The sequence below is a fragment of the Brachionichthys hirsutus genome, chromosome 20, assembly GCF_040956055.1.
Source record: "Brachionichthys hirsutus isolate HB-005 chromosome 20, CSIRO-AGI_Bhir_v1, whole genome shotgun sequence".
NCBI lineage: Eukaryota > Metazoa > Chordata > Actinopteri > Lophiiformes > Brachionichthyidae > Brachionichthys > Brachionichthys hirsutus.
Genome location: NC_090916.1, coordinates 1,183,089 through 1,200,013, shown reverse-complemented (window position 1 = coordinate 1,200,013; position 16,925 = coordinate 1,183,089). Strand labels below are relative to the sequence as shown.

At 46.0% G+C, this 16,925-nt stretch overlaps 1 protein-coding gene across 1 annotated transcript; it reads right to left on the bottom strand.

The window, feature by feature from the left end:
* Positions 1-674: 674 nt before the first annotated feature.
* Positions 675-15,114, bottom strand: grm1a (glutamate receptor, metabotropic 1a). The gene is made up of 8 exons (XM_068754109.1): positions 14,406-15,114; positions 12,269-12,518; positions 9,177-9,412; positions 8,216-8,462; positions 7,511-7,676; positions 5,967-6,093; positions 3,541-4,477; positions 675-1,479 (listed from the first exon to the last, which is right to left on the bottom strand). Exons 1-8 carry the CDS (start codon positions 15,112-15,114, stop codon positions 675-677), a joined length of 3,477 nt encoding a protein of 1,158 aa, XP_068610210.1.
* Positions 15,115-16,925: the final 1,811 nt, after the last annotated feature.

Genomic DNA, 16,925 nt, shown 5'->3' with positions numbered 1-16,925 from the left:
ACAAGTCTTCAGCAAGAATTGTATATTTTTGTGATGTTGAGCATATCTTGCAGCAACAAAAAAAAAAGTAGATTTGAAAACTTATCATGTTAGGCCTTTGAAGCTGCGCTGAGGTCAGATGATGGAAAGCTGAGGGGGGCAAAGAGAGAATAATTGTCCTTCGCAGCTGCGGCTTGCTGCACGGAACGGCCTGGTGCAGGTGCAGCAGGCAGGAATGGGACGAATAAAGGCTGACCTGAAACGCACTGGAGCCATTGCTGTCTGTACACCTACCGCGTTTACACGCACACACACATTAATCGTGTTTCTTTGAGGAAGTCTAAACCACCTGCCACGACGGGAACCACAGCTCCCTCTGGCATTTAGATTCTGAGGGGTTCTCGTAAAAATGTGCCATTGAGACCGGCTTGGCACAGTTTCCAGTTGAACATTTTTGCAGAAAGACATTGTGCTCTGACAGCCCTTCAGAAGAGTAAGTGCACCTGAAATTAACCCTTTTGTGGTCAAATCTGAGCAGGAAAAACAAGCAAGCAAATACCAGAACAAAAGAAGTTTATGCATTAGAATGATAATAAAATGCGTTGAGTGTGTGTGTGTGTGTGTGTGTGTGCGTGCGTGCGTGTGTGCGTGTGGTCAAGCATGTCTGAGTGATGCACACAGCACTTGTTTTACTCTCACAGTGTTGAGGAGCTGTGTGCGTAGTTTCCAAGGATGTCTGAGGTGTAAGCTGAGCTCAGCGGGCTACCAAACATTGACTCCATGACGGGGGAGCCACTGACAGACTCCCCCAAGCACGCCGAGTCTCTGAAGGGGGAGGGAGGTGACAGAACCAGGAAATCCTCCAGGATCAGCCTGTTCAGAGTTAAATCCTTGCCTTCCTCATCCTCCCCATGCTCCTCCGTCTCCTTGGCATCATAAATGCAGCTGTGTAAGAAGTCCAGCTCCTCGTCCTCAGGGCCTTCCTCTTTATACGCCCCTGCTTTTGGGGTCAATGGGAGGCGAGAGGGGATCACGCTGGATGGCTCATTGATGGGGATTGCCTCTCTGATGTCATGGCAGTGGGAGCTGTGTGTGTCCGCCACATCCCCTTGCGAGTGCTCTGTGCTGTAGCCCTTAATGTGGGAGGGCAGAAAAGAAGTCGGCTTATTGAAATCAAAGTCCTGCCCTTGCATCGGTCCAGATCGAGGTGGGGTCCGGGGGGGGCGCTGCGAATCGCCTTCGGTATCCACTTCTACCAAGTTGTATAGCGGCACGGCGCCACACGGTTGTTGAGGGCGATGGGGGTCTGTGACAGGGTTGCCGGTGGAGGGCTCGCGACGGTGACGGTCCGGGCTGTTAGTTAGGGGCCTGATGACGGCTGTCTGATTCGAGCCGGCTTCCTGTTTCCTCACATGCACAGACAGTCTGTGCCACACATCCCCTTCCTTCGGAGGGTGTTTTGCACCTGATTCAGACCATGACACAGACTTGCCATTAGAACTATGAATGAGATAAAGACTTCAGTTACTATCACAATTAGGGATCAGCATCAGCAGCAAAGCAGAGAGAGCAGCAGAATTGCAACATTCCTGATTCTAATACATTTAAGCATCTAACTTGACATTAGCAGCTTGGCTGATGGATTCTCTAATGAGATCGAAAGAGCCCGACATTTATCAACTGTGGCACTTCACAAACACGGTGATTCATAATGTGCTGCAGAGAGCATTATGACCTTCAACTTGCTTCAGACATCCAGCTTCCAAAATGAGGAGCGGTTCCTGCTCATGTCTTCCTGTCCCAACTGTCATAGTGAAAATGGGACGCATGCAACAGGACAGGGGTTTCAGCCCATGCCTGAACTAGCCTATCGACAACATAGAGTTTAATGCAGGAGCAAGAACTGGCTCTAATCTGATCCGTTAGGGAGGAGAGAAGGAATGGTCATGCCGAGAAAAGTAAAAAAAAAAGAAAGCAGCAGGTTGGCTGATATCCTTGACGGTTTGCAGTGTCAAAAAAAAAATCATTGCAGAACAACTCAAGAAAACCTCAAATGGTGTTAATTGCTGCTCTTTTATTTGATTTCAGTCGTCAAAATCAGCTAAATAGAACAATTTCTATTTCAGTTTCTGCAAATCACAATGACAGCGGCTCCATGAAGACCCCCTTGTGCTATAAAGAGAACATTTTAGGGCGAGCCCTCTGATATTCATTTGTGCCTGGAGAGTGTCTAAAGCGCCCCTCCAGTTCTATTCTTATCACGCACCAACCAGTCAGTGTCTGAGTTGACAGTGCACATCTTCAGGAAAGGAACTCCATGCCGAAACCCTTTGCCACTCTTGCTAATTGACCTTTCTGTGACACCCCCCCCCCCCCCCTTATGCAAGACAGTCAGTACAAAGGCAAAGCTGACAGATCTCCTCGGTGATTTCTCTGTCTTGTTTTTCAAGGATACAGATATTTTGCTGAGGAAAATATTTCAGTGAAGTATTTTTTCACTTTTATGTGATTTATGTAAAAGAACGTTGCAAGGGACTTAAAAAAACGTCAAACAAAAACGGAGTGCCGCACTCCCTTCAACTGAATATCAGCACCACCAAAATATATGGACACCGTTCTTGCCAAGCAGTGCAAGATTTAATTTGTATTATTTCATAGACTAAATTTTTGGTGGCATTATGCATAAATTAATCAGTTTATTCGAGATCAAACGTGCAGTACCATGATTTCGTGACTGACCACATTTCTAAATAATTGTGACGACAACGTTTCACCATTTTCATTTTTTTTGTTTTTGTTTGTCTTTGTATAGCAGGATAATCAAAGCGCCAGTAGGTAGGGTTGTCTGAGGAAGTGGTTTCCCTCGCACGTGTCGACCAGAAATGACGTGTAGCGTCACGATTGGTCGACCAGTCATGTGGGCGTGTTTCACAGAAAGGTCAGTTTGCAGAGTCGTCTGCTCAGTTTAGGGTAGAAAACCGGAAAGATTGCATAACAAAGGTGACACACCACACATAATGGGCCCAATCTCTGCCCCACTCCTTACTTTAGACACCTGTCCATGTGCCACTTTCTGTGGATCTTAAAAAAAGTTAGATGCAAGTCTCACATCTAATTTTATTGTGAGAAATCTATACTTATGCAAATTGTATTTGCATGTTCACTTGGAAATCAATAAAAAACATTGTCCTGCATTGATATTTTTAACTTCTCAGGGCTATGGGAGGTAGAAATCAGTGTTGGCTGGTTTTACATCAATGCTTCACTTTAATTTTACACGGATTGGGGGTCCTGGGAAGTTCAATAGCACCATTAATATTATACACAAACACCCAAATACTCTTGATAATATTACATTACTTACATTAAACAAGTATCTGCTTGTTCTTTACACATAAGAGACTGTAGATTACTATTATTTTTTAAATTTCAAATTAAATGTTGTCTTTGTATAACTTGTTGCACCTGAGCTATTTGAGTCTTTAGGCCTCTAATCACTTTGTGTCTCGAGCATCAACCCATAAAACCAAACAAAAATGAACAACAGGAAACGCCACTCACTTGGTAGTGCCAGATGCAGGCTTCTTCCGGCGGAACATATTGAGGAAGCTGTTAGTCCCACATTGAGCTGCAGACTTCCCATCTCCAACGTGCATACGTACGACATCAGATGTGGTGAAGGCGCTACGGACATTCCTCTCTGGTTTGGCAATGATAATGTACATCTTCGGTGTGAACATACACCCCAGTGCCACTGTGACACTCAGGCTCACGGAGAAGGACGTGGTTATGATCTTGTAGTTTGAGCCAAAATAGATCGGCACGAAGGCCAACCAGATAATGCAGGTTGTGTACATTGTAAAGGCGATGTACTTTGCCTCGTTAAAATTGGCAGGAACGTTCCGAGTCTTGAAGGCGTAATAGGTACAGCTCATAATTAGCAGCCCGTTGTAACCCAGTGGCGCCACCATGCCCAGGTTGCTGGTGTTGCAGATGAGGTAGACCTCACGGATGCTGGGGTAGGACTTGATGGGTTCAGGAGGCTCCAGAATGATGAGTGTGATCTCCAAAGTTAGCTGCACGCTGATCAGCATAAAGGCAATGACCACCTGAGCCCAGGCACTCATGAAGCGGGGCTTCCTGGTGCAGATCTTCTTCTTACTGCCTGCCAGAATGCGGGCAATGCGATTAGTTTTGGTCACCAGAGCAGAGTAGCACATGGCCGATGAAAGGCCCACCAGGAGGCGCTGCAAGTAGCAGGAGGCGACTATAGGGCGGGCAATTAAGGTGAATGGACAGATGTAGCCGAGGAAGATGCCTGCCAAGATGATATAACACAGTTCTCTGCTGGAGGACTTAACCACGGGCGTATCGCGGTACTGGATGAAGATAAAAGTGACAAAGGAGGTTATCAGGATGCCCACACAAGAGAAAACCACAGCCACTATGGATTCCACATCTGCCCAGTCAAGATACTTCACAGGGAGGGGCTGGCAGCCTGCAAAGAGCAGAGGAGATACTGGGTTAATGTTTTGTTACCGTACCACAGTATATTCTTTAAAGTGAAAGACGCACGAAAGGAACCAACGGAACTACAGATTTGGACGAGATGAGAAAGACGTCCAAACGGCCTTTGTATTGCTCGGGAGCTCATGGCGGTGTCAGATTTCTCACTGTCATGTTCTGCCTAATGTGTGGCGAAGTCACCGACATGTGCTGCTGTGTCAACTCTGTCATGATGCGCTGGTTGCAAACTTGTCATCCAAGGACGTTTGCAAAGCTTAACAGGAGAAACCCGACGCCCAAAGACTTCCTCATCTGGTTGACTCCCATTATGAAAAAGTGCCTGCAGCTTTTATGATCTCACCAGGGGGACATGCAGCCCCCCCCCCCCCCCTTGTCCGTAGCACCATCTAAATATACGTTTAGTAATTGACAGGTTGGGGATTAAATTGATCACGTTTTATTGGGGTTCTAAAGATGTGGGCGGCATGCTGAGGTACATTTAGGGGAAAGTGTCTAAAGACACTGCAACAAATCATTGGTGGCAAAGATGAATTTCATGTTTCATGTATTTGTTCTTGATGCTAAATCATTAAATCAGTCCGAAACCTGCTGTGATTTCCCATTTAAGCTCTGGAGTAATGAAAAGCAAAACCAACTCCTCTGTATAATGAGGACACGGGAGACGGTGGACTCTAGTTGGTAACGTGTTTATCAGATAACCCCGGAAGTCCCCTGCAACCCGTAGGTGCAAAGCATTGTGGGACACGTAGTCCGCTATAGAGCCTCTGCTGCAAATTCTCTCTGGGCAAATCTACAGTTGACTTTAAAAAGAAAAACAAGCCCCATAATGAAATTATGTTAAAAAATAATAATAATTACATCTTACCATAAATAATCAAAGTGCACATTATAGACAATACAGATTCACTCCATGAATAGGATATCAACTCTTTGCACTCGCATTCTCCATATAGGGACATGTAATGAGCGTGAAGGGGAGAATTTATTCCTAGGCAGGTGAAATGTGTCCCCAAGCCTCTCATGGCGGAAATAGGATTTTACACCTGGGAACTGAGAGCACCTCTCACCTCTATAAATTGCTGTCAAAACAAAGAAGGTAATGAGCAGAGAGGTGAACAGTGAGCAGGGTGTCTTTTTTGGGGGGGGGGGCACTACGAGAGAAGAGTAGCAGAACCCAGTAATGAAGCGCATCAGTGCAAGGAGGTGTTAAGATGTGTATGTAAGTATGAACAGGGGCAGGAAGACCTTTGAAAAGCAGCAAACAGACAGAGAAAGGGTTTATGTTGTTTCAGGGATATTGGTATTAAAGGGTTAAAAAAAAAGTCCCAATAAGGCAGCAGAATAACGATAGATCAGAGAGAATACATGAAATGGGTAAAATAACGGCTAAGAGACGGGAATCGTAGAACATTCTGTCTTAATGCATAAAGGGGATCAGCTCTGAATAGAATCTCCCCTACCTGCCAGGTCATCATCGGGCCACCATCCCAGCTCGCAGGCCTTGCAGGTGAATTCATCCTGGACATACTCATTGTCCTTGCATGTGGTGCAGATCCAACAGCAGCTCACCTCACCCTTCCTAATCACCTGCACCAGACAGCCCAGACATCAATGAGGCACAGGCATCTGAGCAAACAGTCAGAGCACTGATTAAACTGCAGCGGCAAGCAAACCCAAAGTGACCGGAGCAATTCATTAGCATAAAGGGGGGTATCAGAGATGACGATATGTTAATGCAGGGTTCGTTTGTTTTAGTTTTTTACTGGGCCCCAGACATAATCAAGGCCAGCTGCTTTAATAAATGTATTCCCTTGGAACCTTTTACTTGTGCTGTGATATGTAAAGCAGGGTGACGAGTGGGGCTGGAAACAAAACAGATCCAAGGAACAGCCGGGAGAGAGGGTGCCTCCTGCCTCGGGACGACTTAGCACATGGTCAGACATAATTACCTCAGGGCAGAGCACATTTTAAACTGGGTAAAATTCCACTTTTTCTTATTTATTGGCATAAAGTGATCTTCTCCTCAGCTGTGTCCTTAAATGTAGCGTGTAAAACTTCTCAGATTTGAAACCTGAGACTAATTGTAGGAAGCAGGAGGATTTTTAAAATCATGGTAATTTGGAAGAAAAACTAAATGTGCCACTTTCACTACTAAAAAAGCACTCAGAGAGCACAGACCTCCTCCAAGCAGCTCATTCCCCTCCTAATTGGATTTACACCGTCCACACGGTGATCTGGATCATCATCAAAAGGTTCTAGATTGTTATTGGTATCTTTATATGCCAGCCATGAAAAGTAAAAGTGAGTCAGAGTTGATAAACTGATTTTTGAATCTGTAAATGGGTTATAGTGTTAAAATGTAATATTTTTTCATTACCTCATTCTGGATCAGAACCAGATGAAATTCGGTGGTGAGCTACACGACTGTGTCAAATTCCATAAACATCGGTCAATAATCAAATTAAAAAAACACTACAACACTTATTGTAGTGTTTTTTAATTTGTTGCAGCGCTTTTTAATTTGTTGTCGCGGTTTGCACTTCAGGGCCACCGTAGGGATCGCTTTAATTATTTATTTTGTGTTAAATAAATAATTTTACTAAACCAATTACAACTGGATTCATGTTCGTCCCCTTTCATCCCCGAACGACCTAAAGGATTTCGTCACCAAGGACAAAGAATGCCGTCTCATATTTGACATTTATTAACCAAGATCAAGGCCGCTTTAAAAAGGACAAGTGGCTCCTTTGTGGTGGAGCTTTGCAAAGATGGCTGGCAAGCTGATCATTAGTGCAAGATCAAACACTGTTGCTATAATGGTGAGAAAGAGCAGCACCAGTCTTAAATACGTTGCTGGTGATGCTGAAGAACACCTGATACTTTTGGATCATTCTTCCTGTACCACGAAGTAAACTTTTCCTCTGATAATAACAATAATAACATTTTTTTTCCCCAGTTTAAATTCACAAGCGGAGTTAATTAAAAGTGTAAGATTTAAGACTACCTTAATCTGTCCTTTGGAGCAGGGCTCGCTGCAGACTGAGCGCACCATGTTGCTGCTGTTAACCCACAGCTTGTCATCGATGCTTAAGACGCCCTCGTGCCAGGAACCGACGTTTATGTAGTCAAAACGACCATCGCCCACACTCTGTAGATTCATGATGTCATACCTAGATGAGCCAAAGGGAGGGAGGGCAGACCATAATAAGCACGGGCACATTTATTAAGGGATAAAAGGTGTGAAAGGGTGAGGAAGATGGAGACGCAATGACAGGAAATGTAATAATACAATTCCCAACAACACAGATATTCTTTCCTCTTCATCAAAGTCACTTAAACAGCCTACAAAACTGGTCGGTGCGACATCAAGCCCTCGTGCCAGGACACCCGGTGGCTTCATTTCTATGATGCGCTACTTCCTGACCTCTGATTGACAGAGGAATGACACGGCTGTGTCTTCTTCTTACTGTCAAATGCTGTCTGCTGGGCTGGAGAAAGACGAAAGCGGCTGCCACAGTGGACAATCGTCTGAATCTGTTCCAGTCAGAACTAATTACGTTCTCTCATGGGCAAGACTGCTGCACATGTTTGTGTTTGCATGTGTTCTGATGAGCAGGAGCGTGTGAGATAGGACAGGCAAAAATGAAGCGAACAGCCTACTTCATTTTGCTGGCGTTTTACAGTCTAACCGATGTCCGCATCCTCTTACCTTCCAGGGGTGTCTCCATTTTCATCAAAGTAGATCTCCTCTCCGGAGACTCCTCTGAAGGATGTCTTTAGCAGGTATTCCAGCAGCTTGCTGCCATCAATGGGGATCATAGCCTCACATAGCCCTGTCTGGCCTGGACAAAACTCCCTGTGCATGTCATGGAGGCCATGAGCCATGGCGTAGATGGCGTTGATGACAAAACCCATTTTGCTATCCTGTACATAGTTTTCATGCAGGCTCTCATTTCCTGTGGGAGCGGGGAAGACTGCTTTAAAAAATGCAAGAATTTGTTCATTCAAATATAACTTTGTTGTTGGTCTAAGGCCAAAGTTCAGCCACACGTTTTATTTGCAATGCATAATGAAAATTGGACCGTCCGTGGATAATGCAAAGACAAGACACAAATGCATATCGCAATACGATATCCAAAAAGGCCCAATCCTCACTCTCTGGCTGATCGTCTGGTGTTGGTTGTGTTAAAGACAGAAGCCAAACGCTTCCTGAATGGATGAGTCCGATGCTCACAGAGTGTAGGTGCAAATCTCTCCCAACCCTTGAGTACGTCGATATCTGTATATTCTGTGTGTTCAACCAACTAAATGATCTTTTGGTGCTCCATTTAAACTGCCGCTGCTCATCACTCCCAAATTCATTAACATATCTGCAGCGGGTAGGTGATGATTGCAATACTTTCTTTCTAAAAAAAACATTTGTCTGATGCACTTTACATTATTGATACGTATAAAAAAGTACACAAATTGTAACAGATGTTAATTACATTCAATGATTTGCTCAACCCAAGTCGTCACCCTCATAGTAGTGGCTAGCTAAATGCATCTATGGAATTCATAATGCTGCTGAAGAAGTGTAAAATAAAATCAGTTTCATTCAATTCAACATATTTATGTATTTATGTATTTATTGTTTTTCGTTATTTTAACGATTTTATGCCGTCACCTACCGGAGCAGACTTTCTTGAAGTTCTTGTTCTCCTGCGGGTGGCCGGGCAGGTGGCACTGGAAACGGTACTGCCAGAACTCAGCAAACCAGGGGTTCCTTGTGTTGGTGTCCAACTGCAACTTCAGGTAGTAGTCATCAAAGGATTTAACCACCTCTGACTGCAGCTTCATGGTGATTCCTCCCTGGGCTTCCTGCTCGTAACCTTCTACAACCTCGTAACGGTCCGCCCATCCATCACTATAGAAGCGGGAGAGAAAAAAAGAAGGACCTCATCTTTTGTGTATCAGATAAGGCAGAGACGATGATGCATGTGGAAATGCAGCTTCGGCAAATGATGTTTGATAATACGAGAATTCAAGCAGCACAAGGGTTAGAGAGAAAATAAATGCCGCTAATTGAAAGAGAGCAAGCAGGCGAGCAAATGGGTGGGAGTTTTCACTCCACACCGCCACTGAGAAGCTGGGAGACAGGCAGAGAGGAGACAAGGCACAGCACACACATATCTAGCTTTATTCATCTGCAATAGAATCAGAATCATACAGAGATTATTGGCGTCATCGCGCCGTGTGTGTGTGTGTGTGTGTTCACACTCTCCCTCTGTCTCCTGCATGAGTCGAAGAAGAAGAGCAGAGTCGATAAAGTTTATTTTTTTGTGGTAATGTTCTGGCAAAAATGGTCAAAAATGTTTTTGTGTGTGCTAAAAACGTCCCTCATGGGTTACCATGGTAACGTGCTCGCTATGAACGTACTTTTGCTTCCGAGTTTAGAGCGTTTCTGGCAGAGCTGTTTGATACAGACATGACGGACGCTGTCCTGCAGCATCTGTTTACTTTAGACCAAAGACTGTCACAGATATTTCATGTGTGTCTGAGAACTGCGTTAACTTGTGGGAAAAGGGTAGAATATGGATATAATAAAGAAACGAATCGGGTAGAAACTCTAGCTCCTGTTGGAGCCTGCTGCAGAATGCAGACCCCTTGTTATCATTACAAATGATAGTGACTGAGGTAGTGCCATAATTAAAACACGAATGCCGTCAAATGTAATTTTGCACAGCTGTTTGACTGTGATTAGGGGCTGATGAAGTCTGCTATGGTGCTGATTGGCACGACGAGAATGATGTAACAGAAGTTGTTTTAAAAGCCAAATGAAACACCCTGTTCCTCAGATCTTTATGTTGTGATGTTTGTCAGTTTTTGATATTCGAAGGATCGGATACCTTCCTGTAGGCTAAAACATGCAGTATGATTTTGTACTGGTCTGTCGTGTAATGAAACATTCAGCTTGACCTAAGACCCTCCCCAGGTGCCGAATCTATTGTGACTGGACACCGGTGTGAAATGATACTGCCGCTCTCACTTTATGGACGTGCGTGGTACGGTTCAGGTTAAACCTGGATGTGCATTTTAAGTTGATACAACAGACATTAAGTGTTACGGCCCCCGACTGTATTCTCCTTGTGTTGTCCACTGTATGTATGTGGATGTTTTGCAAATTTCAGATCGGTGGAGCTCTCTCCCGAATAGCTCCAGTGAGAGGGGGGCGTGGACCACTGCCGGCCTACCGGTGGGTGCTGCCCAGCCTCGACCCGCCAGTCATAAGTTTAGGGGTGCTGTATTTGTTTTACCATCGTACAGAGTAACGCTATAAGTAACCCCCCCACCCCGAGCCAAAAATGGGGGCGTAACATTAAGAAACACTCCTTATTCATGCAGCTGACAGTGGACAACATCAGTTGGTTCCTAGCTGTCTGTTGCTAAGTGCTGTGCAGGTAATGCGTGTTTTTAGAGACCTTCCATCGTGTGTGTGAATGGTTGTCTGTCTCTGTGTGACCCCCCCCATGATTCGCTGGGGGGGTCGTCCGGGGTGTACCCTGCCTCTGACCCATAGCAAGCCAGGATAGGCTCCAGCAACCCCCATGAAGAAAGCGTAAAGAAGACAGACAGACAGATACATTGAATATATGACTATGGTATTTCTTCCACTCATGGAGAAAAGCCACTTTATAAGGCATGTTCCGCATCTTGAGAGAACTTCAATGTGCACGTATGCAGTAATTATAACACATGGAGCTAAATAGTGAGCCGTAAGAGCAGCACTTGTCTTCACTCTATTTCTACCACTGGGGTGGATGTTAAAGGAATTATGAATTCATCTTTTTCAATGTTTTATTTTGAGCATGATGCTACTTTAAGTGATGGCTCTCAATGAATTTAGCATTTTTCAGAAATCAAACTGATTAGCTCTTTATCACAAGATGACTTTTCACGTGGCACCTGATTTTAACCCTTCACGTCTAACGGTAACGGTGTCAGTCTTTGACGTTTTAGACTGAGAAAATGCGTTAATATGTCAGATACTAATACTATGTACTTTACTTGTTACTGTGTGGCATTTTGGGCTATAATTCCAGCTACACTCTTGCAGAGTTTAAAAAAAGAAATATACAAGGAAGGCTGCAAACCTCCCTTGTTGTCTCCGCATGCAAGAGTCATCAGACAGCCTCCGTTCAAACGATCACACAATACTCTTCTATATATTAAAGACAATCAACAAAATGTAAGGTCGCTGTCTTTCTTAATGAGACGTACCTATGAGAGATCATTCTACAGCTTTTACCATCCATTAGGGACAAATAAACACAAAAGAGGGGATAAAGACAATGCACAGAAGAGAGGAAGGGAATATCCAGGGAGGTGCTACACACCCAGAAAAGAGAAACGTGAAAATTCAGATTGATTTAATCTGATTTTCATGTCTTTAAATATATTTTTATATCTCTTTCTTTCATTGAGAGCAAAAACCGACTGGCATTGCCTTGAAACGCCAAAGAGACGGCACGAAAGAAGAAAAGGGATCGAAGGCATTGTTTCCTTGGATTGTTTTGTGTCTGTGACAGAAATATCAATTACTCATTGCAAGAGAACATTTCTATTCAGTGCTGGTGGTATGTGGTGCAGTTCTTCTTGGTTGCCTTGGTGATATGCACATCAGGAAGACAAACACAGCACCGGTTAACGAATCCCTTACAATTCAGAGGCTCTTTCAACTGCAATTTGAAATGTAGGGGAAAAAAGAAAAGCAAATGCCTACCTGCCAACAAGGAGGAACTCTCCAAACACCCCAAGTCTTCGCATTGCCATGAGAAGACCTCGGACAGTCATGCCCTCGCAGAAGCACACGACCACTCGAGCTTTGGGAAGACGCTCCCGTAGTTTCCTCAAAAGGCGATCGTAGTGCTTCTCCCCTGCGTTGCTATAGATCTTGTCCGAGTGGGCGATGCATAGTCCTTCCTGAGAGGCAAGCTCCTTGAAAGCCTCCATTCCACTCTCCCCATAGTTTCCTACACACAATGAAAAACCAGTAAGCTTCCCGTCCTTACTGGACTTAAATGTTTACCTTGTGAAGTGGCTTAAAACTCTCCACTGTGGAAGATGGTGGTGGAGCCATCGGATTCTCTTATAAGTGACAATCAATGTTTTAGGGATAGCAAAGCATTACATGCCTTTGTCATTGCCAAAACACATTGGCATTCTTAATTGCACAACTAATTCCTTTCAGCTACACATTTCTGGCCGTGTGGATCATATCTGTGCGGCGTTTGAGTCTTCTCCCCTTGCCCACGGGGGGTTTTCTCCGGGTTCTCCGGTCTCCTCCCACCTCCAAACCCATGCAATCTAGGGCACTTTTCTACCCCACATGGTCCATAGTGTGTGAGTGTGTGCGTGAAGGGTTGTTTGTCCCTGTGTGGCCCCGCGATGTACCCCTGCTGATGCATTCGGTGTGTACCCCGTCTCTCGCCCATAGCAAGCTGAGATTGACTGCAGCGGGTCCCGTGACCCACAAAGTGGAAAATCGGTCGAAGATTAATGAATGAATGGTTAATCGATGCTTTCTGTAAAGCGTCCCCCCCCCCCAACGGAGCTGAAGCTTTGATCCTCGTGTAATATGCAGCAGAGTGTTAGAGATAGCCGACATTGCGTAACTGCTCGCCATTCCAATCAAAGCTGTTTGAGTCTAAATCTTCCATTTCCTTTCAGACCCCATTTCTTGACTAAACCACCACAATCTGGGATGCTGTACTAAATCCCACTGCTCTTTAGCACAAGAGCAATCACTTGTCCATGTGTGCACATTCTCAAAGGAAAATTAACAGCCCTTGTCCAAATAAATGTGAAAACATCCGTTGCCTTCATGAAAGTCCAAACTCATGAGGCCTCACTGACACGTCCTCCTTCATGGGGCGATGATCACACACTCTTGTCTGTGAATGGCATGGCTTTGTAGAGGGAGGAAAGACATCAGCTGAAATAAGTGTCCCAGTAATGCGTTTACACCGGAGCACAAGGGGGCCCATAAATTGGTTTTTCAAAAGGCCTTTGATGAAATTGCCAGTCACCTCGTTTAATTCTCTCACAGCCAAGTGAAAATGATTATGCCCAGTTGTTTCATTCTTTTCCTTTATACGATGTGACATGTGGACAGTGGTGCACTGCAGGCTAACAGCCCTGCCGTCAGCATGACGATAATCACCACAGGTAGTTGATGCAATTTCACAGCCCGAGTTGTTGCTACAGGAGCAAGCTGAATTTACCAGTCATCTAAAGGGGACTGGTCTTTTATTAGCTGTAAAAAGTTCCTCCTCTTGGTTCCACATGTTGGATGAGAGAGCTCCATTTGGCGCTCGGGATCAGCACTGGACAGCTCCATAGGTAGTCGACTACTTATGAAGCTGTCCAGTGCTGATCCTGAAAGTGACGTTTTTTCCGCGGCATTGACTCTGGGAATGTTCTTTATCTTTCCCACTTCGGTTGTTTTTTTTGGGTTTCTGCATGTCCATGACAAGACGAGGTGGTGGCTTTTTGGTTTTGCTTTGATTTTGTATTGATTATCTTTGTTCCTGCGTGATGATTGCATTTGAATGGAACTTTTCCACATTATGAGATGTGTTAATTTATTCCCATCACAAACTTTGGTTCATACTTATGATTTTTCTCATTTACAGTATGGCTTTATCTCTAACAATTTTTAAACTACAACCTTTTATAAAAGTGAGATCAAAACTGAATATTTTATTGTAATTACTGTGGCAGCTAAAGAGTTAACAGGAAGATTTCAGACATCATGAAATTATTTACCCCGCGATGCGCTGACAACGCGTTCAGCGACCCCGACTATAACATGCATTATGGTGATTTTACAGGGAGGAAAGTTTGGTGCGGGGTCTCACCCTCGGTGTGCACTGCAGACGCGTATGTCCAGTTGTACCGCCTGACAATATCGAGCATGGCCCGGGCCTGGAGGGTATCAGACGGCACCACCCTCAGGAAGTAGTTGAACAACGTCTTGTCACTCAGGTCGATGCTGGTGGCGGAGTAGGCGATCTGCGGGATGTTGAAGAGCTGCAGGAGGTTCTGCACCTGAATGGCCACCGAGCTGGAGCCCGGTCCGATCACCCCGGCTATGGGCGTCCTGGTGGTTGGAGGCTGGTGGGACGGGGTGCCGTCAATGCACCACTTGGATCCATCCTTGTCATCGCGGATGGATATGAGGGAGTCCCGAATAAATTCGATGCTCTGCTCCAGGGCCACGGAGGAATGCCAGCAGGAGTCCCGGATCTCACAGCCCAGGCTGATGTTGGCGAGCAGGTTCGGGTCGGCGTTGATCCGGTCCAACGTGTGGAACATCGCCTCGACTCGTTGTATGCCGTACTGCTCACGGACGTCGCCGCACTTCCGCTCCGCCACTTTTTCCGCAGACGGCTGGTGGTGGACGGAGAAGAGCGCGCCGATGATCACGTCTCCGTCCATGCGAGCCACGAAACGGGACACGGCGCGCGGCACCGCCGACCGTTCATAGATGCTGCTGCCGCTGCTGCTGCGGGAGAAGAGCGTGGGGAGACACAGGAGAGCGAGCAGTCCAATCTTTACGCACGCCATATTGTGCCACGTCGCGTCAGCCGTGCCAAACTGTGTGCTGGCGGTGGGTCCAGGTTTATCTCAGCGACCATGATCGGTGACGACACCCGGAGCGTGTCCACGCGCACCTGCAGAAAAGTGAGACAAACTGCTGTAACATGAAGGCTGGAAGAAGCGTAACCACCTGTGGTTAAGATTCACGCGGGGGGGGGGGGCTCGCACCTCTCTTCGATGTGCTTTTGAGCAAGGCGATGTAACTCACGCACATCCCCGAGCATGTTGCAGATGAACAGATCTGCTGGGAATAGCCAAACTGTGCACCCCAGAAAGCAGGCGAGTGCTTCAAAAAGCCACTATTATGTACGCAGAGCGGCAGAGAGACGGCTCCCGCCTGCCGCTGAGGAACAGCGAGCAGCGCGTAGATTTCAGCACCGCGGACAGCGCGTCGTCTCAGAGACGCATTCCGCACGATTTGACTCCTCCAAGCCTAAAGGTTCGACTTCTTGAATTCTTCACGAGGACAGACACCCAAAAGCTATTCGATGATTCATTTCAATATCAGACATCCCCCATTGGTGATAAAGCGAACCCACAAACGAAGCGCGGATGTTCGGCAAGCCGTGATCACACGTCACGCCTGCTCTTCGTGTTCCTCGCCCGGCTGCCTCTTCTGGATCCACGGCGTTTAAACTTACCTTGAATCCGTGAATCGTGCTGCGCGCATCCTCCGTCTTCTGTCAGCGCGTGGCGCTCGACTGTGTCGAGTCCTCCTCCCGCCCCTCCTTCAACGCGGAACGTGACGATCCCCCGCAACCATCGCATAATAAATAAATAAAAATGATAATTTAAAAAAAACATGTCGTTTTCTGATCCCAATCATGGAAGCAACGTGCACGAATCGCACGCTCGTTCATTATGTTTCCATTTGATTGCTCTTTTCCCCTCTAGAATCGTCTTTAATTGCGGGCTGATGCTTTTGCACAAACTGTGTGTGCTTATTTGTTATCTGTCAGATATTCTACAGACAGATTCTGATTCTTGGTCTTTTTCTGAATCGTTTTAATTCTGCTATATTTGGACAGGGAGAGAGAAAGTGAGAGTCGGTGCTGGGACCAACCACCATCTGATTTTTGGTGCGTGACACTGAAGCAAGTTATTCTGGATGGACAGAACTATAAAGAGCCTTCTCATTTGCGTTCTGGTTGAATTAACTGGAGTCTGGAGGGGGGGCCTGGGGGGGGGCTCTGAAGCCGTGTCAGGACCATGGACAGCAGACAACTGTCTGCATCGCGCATCGAGCGCCAGCCCAGGCTCAGATTTACTTCGACCTGATGCCTGGTTGTTTGTCCTGTGGGGATCACCGAACCGCAGTAACACGGCTATAGAGAATGGATGGGCACAATGTCCCTGCCAGTCCCCGGCGAGCACAGACGCCAACGCTCGCAGGGGACATGCGCCGTGCGCGGCAGGGTCCTGTCGTGATTCCACGCCAGGCCATGTGAATCACGGATCTACTTTTATAAAAGAGCCGCTATGACACTGCCGCCGCTGGTGCTGCGGGGGTTAAAGGCGAGGATCTGCTGTTGAAGTTGAATAAAAGTGACACGTTTGGGAGGAACTTGGATTGTGAGGCTGCGCTTCAGGGGAAAGGGGGCGACTTCTTCCACAGTTTATTCAGGACTCTAAAATCTGCATGCGTTACCCCGCAAGGCTTTAAATTCCAGCGTCGTGTCGTGAGGCTGGGGAACGAGACAGACTCATGACATTGACATTTACAGCATGTAAATAAAGGGTAGGCCTCATGACCAATCTCTGGCAAAGCAAGAAGTATC

Coding starts and splice junctions, on each gene's coding strand:
- grm1a (XM_068754109.1), bottom strand. CDS start 15,114: ATGGCGTGCGTAAAGATTGGACTGCTCGCTCTCCTGTGTCTCCCCACG. Junction 4,478..5,966: donor GCCCGATGATGACCTGGCAG/GTAGGGGAGATT, acceptor TGCTCTTTGCAG/GCTGCCAGCCCCTCCCTGTG. Junction 1,480..3,540: donor CCTGCATCTGGCACTACCAA/GTGAGTGGCGTT, acceptor TCTCATTCATAG/TTCTAATGGCAAGTCTGTGT.